The sequence below is a fragment of the Theobroma cacao genome, chromosome 4 (genome assembly GCF_000208745.1).
Source record: "Theobroma cacao cultivar B97-61/B2 chromosome 4, Criollo_cocoa_genome_V2, whole genome shotgun sequence".
Taxonomy (NCBI): Eukaryota; Viridiplantae; Streptophyta; class Magnoliopsida; order Malvales; family Malvaceae; genus Theobroma; species Theobroma cacao.
Genome location: NC_030853.1, coordinates 12,302,411 through 12,311,241, shown reverse-complemented (window position 1 = coordinate 12,311,241; position 8,831 = coordinate 12,302,411). Strand labels below are relative to the sequence as shown.

The following is an 8,831-nucleotide window of genomic DNA, read 5'->3' as shown; positions in this document are numbered from 1 at the left end:
ATTTAGCAGATTCAAATTTTCTATTGGTACCACTTTATCAGCGCTGTCCAGCAAGCCAAGCTTAATAGAAAGAAGATAATTAAAGGGAAGACAAGATATTATTTGCTGGATGACAATGACGAGTCATGACTTAAAGAAGATCAATTATTGAGCCAGAGGGAAGTGGACCGGAGAACAAGACATGTTACGGCATTTGAACCATATAGAAAGCAGATTTAAAAATCAATTTCAACCTTTGAATAAGAGGAAAACGAAAACAAGTTGGTATTTGAAAACATAAGACTATCAATCTTTATTTTCCGCAGTTCCACGAGTAAGAATAAAAAAGTAGTCAGATGTCAGTTCTATGCCATTATTGCATCTAAAATTATTGTTTACGTACTAGATTGTTTTTCTTTAGAACCGTGTCAACAAAAGACCCTCCTGTTACCCACTCACCTTGATAAAACCTTTGTCCTTTAAAAATAATAATTTAATCATTCTCTCCTAAAGTGGAACAGCCAATTCTTTTATTTTGCCAAGCAATCAGTATAAAGAATGCATATAATGAGCACGCAGGTTTTGTTTTATTGTAATGTGCACAACTGGCACTGTCTCTGACCAAGAAGCTGACAAACGTAAAAATGGAAGAGAAAGATTCATGAATTCTTACCATCTTACACTGGACAGCATCATTACCTATTTCTCAACCATTGGAAGATATCAAGATGATTAGTTTTGGCTGGACACAGATGGAAGAAAGTTGAGGGTATTCCATCATGAAGAGACAAAGCTTGCTGCTTGATTCGGACTATTGATATTACTGTAAGCGTCAACTCTTTCCAAACACCTTTTTTCTTTCCTCTACTGTCAGCTCTTTCTCCAACATTTGAGAGAGGAATTCTGGTTAAAACGAACAACTTTAATCAGACCATGGGAACTGTGAGTAACATTAATCTTACATGGAAGGATGCAGTTGAATAGCTGATAATTTATTTTTTTCCAACAAGTATTGAAAAGAAAGTCTTGTTCAACTTGTACATAAAATTATTTCAATTGCTCCAACCTCGACCTAGAATCCAAATTTTTGTTTTGAAACATACATTGATGTAAACCTGTAATAGTTGCATATGAAGGAAAGCAATTGCAGCCACATCTTACGACAGGGTACATTTGATATTTAATAAATGCCAACCTATGATTTGCCTAGATATATATTGTCAATTAAGAGAGCTTTGTAGAGGCTAGATCGAGTTGAGAGAAATTATTTATTATCAAAATATATTATCTTGTTCAATCATTTTCATCTTTTTTGCTGATGAGTGAGAGTTAATTCAATGAGAAGAAATTACTCATCATCTCCTTCGCTCGCTATATAGCTTCTAAAATTGAGACTTGAATGGTTAACTCTAAACCGGATAGAGTTTTATCTATCATGTCTCTATAACAATGAACAATTAGAAGCAGGTTCTAGGCTTGTAGCCCTTCAGTAACCCATCCCCCCTTCATCCTCTCTGCCATGATCATCATGAATAGCTCCATACCTCTTGCTTCATATTAGCAGACAAGCTTATGTGCTAATTTCTAGACCAAGCTATTTCTTTTTGAAACAAACTCACTTGCCTCGCTTTAATCATATAGCCTTAGTTTGTCTGTAATTAAGAACATCAGTACATAGGGGGCTGTCATTGGAGAACCTTATCAGTTAGTGGAATGTGGGGTATAGCAGAGGAAACAAGAACTATCTGTGGTCCTTGACTTAACAATATTGGCCTACTGATGGTGATTATTGGCTGCTGTCCTCAAAATGCCAAGCACAATAAGGTGAAGCTAGATAAAAACTCCCCCAGGCCCCTGCCCCCCTTTTCCCCCTATCTGTTTATCCTTTGGAAGGTGTTCCTGCAATGTTGGCCTTTCGCCTGAACTAGGCATTTTTAGTGATGCATTTGCCAAGAGAACATGTTGTGTATAAGCTAGAAATTAATGGTGTGTATAAGCTGAAGAACTAGTGATTTATCATTGGTTTCCATCTCAAATATACAACTTCAATTATTTAGTAGTGAGATAACCCCGAAGGTACAGTAATTGAACTTTTTAAATTATAGTAGGAGGAGAACGATCTGGAACTTTTATCATAAGAGTTAGTCCTCTATTTTAAAGTCTCTTATGGTACTAAGGTGACTTCAGCTTCAAATAAGCAAGGGCTTGATGTTGCCACAGTTATATAGCTGCATACACTTACATATACTAACTAGATTTGCACATGGACTTGTCACACATGCGTCAAAGAATTAAAAGAAGAAATACACTACATTAAGAGCCTAACGGGAAGAGAACCCTTAAAAGCAAAGAAAACATCCCCATATAGAACAAGTCCAGATAACAAAAGTTTTTTTTTTTAATAAGCCATATATTTATTAATGTAACTGATTACACGCCTTAATATACAACAAACGGCATAAGTTCTTTGCCCTATATTAAAACAACAACCAGCAATAAAATTTAACCAGCCTAGGCCCTCCTTATCCCCCTAATACATACAGCTATTAGCGAAACTCAACCAAACTGACCCCAACCGCTTCATCATTCATATAACTTATAAGCCTACTACATCACAGCTTTTAGCTCAGTCAACATCCCTCTCTTTGTTCCTTTCCCAAATCCTACCCATGCCACAAAACAACCTCCCTCTTCTTATCCCACTTTTACCAGAAAATCAGCACTAACATTGGCCTCTCTATAAATATTACACAACACGAAAGTGCCTATTGTCCCCTTCAAAATGTCAACATACTGGAATAGTTTCCAGCATTTCCGTGGTGGAATGGAGGAGTTCACCACCGGGCTGGCAGTTATTTCCACTATATTCTTAATAACTTATTTTCTCACCACATTTCTCTTCACATCACAAGGGAGCCCCTGAAAGTTTTAGGACAGAATTTTAATGATAAACCACAGACAAAATCCCTGGGTTTCACCCTTTCCTAACCTCTACCAGAAGATCTACTTATACCGCCCAAGAATAATACTCCTCATTCCCTTTGCCTTCACTACTGCCCAGATTACAGAAGAGGTTCAGGGAATAATGAACCACTTTGGTTTGTTAAAGCCGACTGATATGAAATGCATTGACAAAACAAAAAAAAAAAAATGAAAAGAAACGTTTTAAGTGAAATCCAATTTCTTTTAATTTTTAGACAATTATTGAGAGGAGGGACACATATATATAGCAGTGCATAGGAAGAGAATCCATATATTTTAATTATCGATATAAGAATTATATTGGTTAGTTTCATGATCTCTCCGTTTATAGTTTTAGAGATACTCAGAAGGTAGATTTACATAAAACTTATAAGCGATAATTCTTTTTTTCTGCATTTCTTTTCCGATTTCCAGAAAAAGAAGGTGCTCATTTCTCTTTAATCCAGTACTTCTTCAAACTTCTTCTCATTGTCCAAATTCAAAATTAACTTAGCGAACTACTTTTCCAAACCGTTTACTTGTTAGCTAGGAAAAGAAAACTAGCAGCAAGAACGTCAGGTAACTGCTTAATTCAAGGGATAATTCACTTGTACATCTGGACACATGAAATACAAATAAAAAACCAGGTACCAAAACGAAAACAAAAGAGAAAATTGAATAAACTTCATGAAAGGTGCTTCCATACCTTTGATATGAAAACTTATGGAGAAGAATTAATCTGATGTTGCTTGTATCTTGTTTTTGCCACGTCATTGTTGAAAATCTGTATATAGATAGAGGGATATAAGCCTTAAAAGTAAGAGAAGAACAATAGAATCAACTCAAATGTATATATATATGTTAATACAAAAAATATATAAAAAAATGCAGATCTACCCTAGCTTCGGTTTCAGATCGAATAAACTGATAAGAAACTAAGCAATCAGCCTCCACCCATAGCAAGTTAATTCGTTATTGTTCAGGTGTAGGCTACGGTTTCTTTAAGAAAATAAATTAGAAAGAGAGAGATATCAACATGCTTTCATTGTGATCAAGGGGATTTACTTGTGGTCTGAGGCGATCCGGTCTGTTTGATTTATAAAAAGTAATGAAGAAATAAGCTAGCTAAAAGCCTAAAACATGATTTTCATTTTGTTTTCAGTAAAATGTACAAAAAGTAAATGAAGAATAAGTCCTTAGTTTCGAGCTCTTGCTCGCTGGAGAATGGAAAGATCAACTATATAAAGGAAGAGACTATTATTCAGGCTAACTTGGTGAACTAGTTATTGTTCTCTCATCCATGTATCTGAGAGATGACTAGATCAGGTAAATGACTACAACTTACAACTTTAAGGTGCAAATCTAGTAAGTCCTTGCAATTTAGAAACACTACATCTACTTAATTTTAGCATTTTGAGTGAGAGAGGGAGGATTAAATCTACTTTTAAGTTTTGCAATTTGAAAGCACCACTATATATCTTGCTATGATAGGCTTATCAGTTTGGTGATAACATATATAAGCCTAGAAAATGGAAGTACCTGATATAAAAGGTGGCCTTTTACATTCAACGTTTAAAGTTAAACAAACAACTCTCCAGCCCTCTGAAAAACAAGCAAAAACCAATATAGAAAGATGATCTTGACTGAAGATGGAGGGGAGTTTGTCGGGGGATGATGGCGCCTACCAGCTTCTTGCAACTTACCAGCACTATACAATATGCACCAGCTAGGCGCTATCTCTCCTCCGACAGACTCCACTATAACTTCACTGCTTTCAGAATTTTTTATGAGCAACTCATCGTTTCTGTTCTCGCTTAGACTTTTAGTGCCTGTAAGAATTAAAAACAGAGCTAGTTAATTTCTGGGTAAAATGCATTTGTTTGCAAGAGGGAGATGAGAGAAAGAGTAGGGTTTGGAAGGGAGGGCAGATTGTTTAATGTTGAAAGTTGAAAGTTAAACGTATATAGACTAAGAACTCTAATGTTGTCGACTTGTCATGAAGGAATTTTTGCTATTGTATTTGAAACTTAGCACCCTCTCTTGAAGTCCAAGTTATTCTTTTTCCAAAGAACAAACGAAATTTCAAATTTAATAAAGCTGAAACATGATTGATGAAGGAATCAGGAAATGTACTCTTTTACTAGCTGCAGCCTATAGATTAATGAGATCAATCGCACTTAACAAGAACCTCAGACAATCAAGAGACTGACTACAACTTTTTGAGATGCTTTTTACTGTTCTGGGTCCATTTCATAATAGTTAATCATATATTTTTCTTTTTGCTTGTTTATGGTTTTGTCTTTTTTTTTTTTTTTAATTCTTTTTACACTTCAAAGAGAAAAAAAAGCAAGTCAATAGTGCAAAACAGATCATAGTAAGTAGTTAGGAAGAAGATGAATGATCCACCTGTTTTCTTACCATTCTCGAAAGACAAGAAAAATAAATTGGAAATTGAGAAGATGAATCTGGCCTGTTTTGAATTTCTGTCCCCTTTTCTAAAGGGTGTGTACAACATGATCTTTATTGTTTTACAACCATGTGCCTCGTGGTTCAAAAGTATATTGCCTTTGATTGAACATTACACTTTTGATGTTTGAATGACTCAAAGATTCTATATGTGAAGATAATCAATACATGTCTATCAACACATGTAGAGCAATCTTGCTCTCATTTTAGGAGAGATGCCACTAACAAACAACAATAATAAGAAATGCTTTTGATTTAATTGAAAGTGCATGTAATTTCAGTTCGGTCAAAATGATGGCGAAAGAAGTTCTTTAGTCCATTAAATCAATAGGAGCAGTTGATCATAAGGTATGCTGAAAATTAATAGAAAGACAGTTAATCTCCTTTCCTTTATTATTATTATGATTAAAAATTGTGTGGATACGACACTTAATATTTATCAACTAATCAAGAACAAGAATAACTGTCACATAATTGGATATGTATAAAGAACATGTATCAATGAATGTACAGAAAGTTAAGTACTAAATTTTCTATCTTCTTGAGTATACAGATTATTCTCTTTTTGATTTTATAGAAAGCAACAAATAAAATTTTCCCTACAATTTATTGTCCCAAATTAACATTTATTATTATTATTGCATACATATAGATAAAAAAGGGAAACTAAATTTGGACCACATGGAGAGGAGAGGTAACTCAATGATAAGAAAAACAACATACGGCATAGGTTTCTTAATTTTTGTTCTTATTCATTTTGTTTTTTCTTTCCACCACTTGAACCAACCCTTTTCGGCTAGAAAGAAACCAGCCAAAAATTCATGATCACAAGAAAAATTGACATGACATTGGCTCGTCCATGCCAATGAATCTGTCCAGTTGATGAAATTATAGCAGGACCATCTATAGAGAAGGTACAAAACAGCAAAAAAATGAGTAGCATTATCGCCCACAACAACATTTGGTGGGGCTACGGGCTAACAAGCATGAAAAAGACTATTAAGTTAAAGAGTCATAAAATTTTAGGGGAGTTGCAACTATAAGCTTCTAATAACAAAGACATAAGTTCTCACCTTTAAGGAGTACGGAACTATAATTATATATATATATATATATATATATATATATATATATATATAAACATAGATGGGGTTTTCTTGGGTGTGATTTTTGTGGTTAGAACAGAATTTATTTAGCCAAGAAAAATCATCTTAACACGTTTTTTTTTTGTCTCAATCAAGATGTATTTATTTATAAAAGTTCATTACAGACCTTAATCCCTATCATAAAAACAATTATGGACATTGAAACGGAAACGCCTTAATACATAACACGCCTTAAACAAGAGATGAAACGCCTACCAGCACCAAAAACTCAAAACTCCTCGCCAACAAAGGCATTAAGCACAAAACAATATCTGTAACGCCTAAAAACAAGGGACCCCAACCCTGGAGAGCACCACAGGAAGCAAAACAAAATAAAGCTGGGTTGAAGCACAACTCAAGGCCCCAATACCCTAAGCAGTAAACAGCCCAACGATATTAATATGTTATTTTAGCAAGTTAAAGTTAAACGAAAATAATTGAGTTTAATTTTTAATATATATAAATAATAACACTAAAAGGCACCTGATGCAAAGTAAAATATTAAAAGCAAAATATTAAAGCATAAAACCAAAAATATATCGAAGTGAGTGCTTAAACCAGAATCCAAAGTTAAGATCGCCGTAAACAGAGATGTCTAAAAATTTGTAAAACAAAGGTTAAGGACATTAAGTTTGGATGGAGTCGATGTCGGCTGACCAAAAACAAAAGGGCGGTCCCAGCTAGGTTTTCAATCATGAAACTAGCCATGAACCAATAAGATAGTGACAGATTTGTTGTGTATACATTTTGTATGGAAAAATAATTGCAGAGGAACTTTAATGCAAAGATGATGATGCTAGTGCCACCTCATCGATTGATGTCATCTACCATCATATTAATGTTTCGCTATCGTACTGCGCTGAATTTAATTCTTTTCTTTACCCTGAAACCCAGGGAACTTTGTTTTTTTTTTTTCTGAAAATTAACGCAAGGAAAATTGTTCACTGTGTTAATTATTTTTTCTTCTTGAATTTGTAGATTGTTATATCAAAATCCCAGATTTAGATTGGAAACTCCAACTTTATCAATGTCAAAGAGTTGCTTGACCGAGATATAAACATAGCCTGTAGGAAGGCTATGTCATCACCGCATATAACAAGAAAGGAGAAGGAGATGAATCTCTAGCAGGACATTAATGCAAATAAATGAAGTAGCTTTCAAATGTAGGCGTACCTGTGAAGAATTAGGGAAAACATGACGAAGAAGATGAAGAAGATGAGCAAAGAAAGTGCAGGGTATCTTGTCACAAGGCGACGGCACTTTGCGTCGTTGCTTTGCCTTTCCATGGGAAACTAGAAAGCAGCCATATACCGCAGCCAGTGCCATCGCTCCTGCGACAAGACTCCCCAACCCCTTTTAACTTTTATCCTTGGCTTAGCTTTTCTGCATATTCTCAATGGTTTCCACGCTTCGCACTCTTCCTTTCTATTTGTAGGCCTTGGGTGGAGACTAAGGGAATGTTCTCTCTCTGTCTTTTGAAGAGGGTTTATTTAATTGCCATGTCAATGCATGGAAATTGCGTTTGCTGGCAAAGGAAGCAAGGGAGAAAAGTCTCCACAGACTTTGTTATTCACATGCGTTCAACAAAGTTGAATGTCTCATTTAACACATGAAAGAAGCTCAGCAGACTTATAAAATTCCCCTCTCCCCCTTTTTTTGGTTAAATTCTAGAGAATGACAAAACAAGATCAAGGACAAAAAAAAATGTAATGGAAGGAAGTTTGATCCCATTAGTATATCACCATTCTTTTGTTTACTTAATTATTATATATAATCATCGTCATTTTTTTAAAAGACTATACATCTCACTTTTTTACCGATTTATATAGTTTATCTTACTTCATTATTCTAAACTATTAAAATATTACTTAGCATTTCAATCTTAAAGTAATATATTACTGACAAGTTTGGCTCGCTAAATAAACTATAATAAGAATAGAATATCATAAGACGTGTATAGTTATTATCTTATTTAGTTCATGAAATAGAATTTGACATTTTGACATATTCTAATGTTTGATTAGGAAAATAATTTTAGAATAACAGAGGAATGATTAATAAAAGATAAAAATACTTTTTATCATAATTACCCTTTTTAAATATAAAATATTAATTTTTTTGATAATTTATAAATCATTAATAATTTTTAATTAAAACTTCAATTTAATTGTTTTATTTTATTTGTCTCTATTTTTATTTCTTAAATATTAAAAATTTATAATTTATTTAAAGTATTAATAATTACTAATTAAAACTTTAATTTGAATAATAACTTTTTAT

The 8,831-nt window shown here is 33.8% G+C and overlaps 1 protein-coding gene across 5 annotated transcripts; it reads right to left on the bottom strand.

The window, feature by feature from the left end:
- Positions 545–8,009, bottom strand: LOC18601424. Of its 5 annotated transcripts, none has more exons than XR_001927376.1 (4): positions 7,725–8,009; positions 4,480–4,769; positions 3,647–3,724; positions 545–882 (listed from the first exon to the last, which is right to left on the bottom strand). XR_001927376.1 is itself a non-coding variant. In XM_018118933.1 (3 exons), exons 1-3 carry the CDS (start codon positions 7,835–7,837, stop codon positions 675–677), a joined length of 399 nt encoding a protein of 132 aa, XP_017974422.1. In that variant the 5' UTR covers positions 7,838–8,009; the 3' UTR covers positions 545–674. The 5 variants fall into 5 exon arrangements, 2 of the variants coding, with proteins under 2 accessions (XP_017974422.1, XP_017974423.1); XR_001927377.1 differs by lacking the exon at positions 7,725–8,009 and having other exon boundaries at positions 4,480–4,542; positions 4,644–5,052; XR_001927375.1 differs by lacking the exon at positions 7,725–8,009 and having other exon boundaries at positions 4,480–5,052.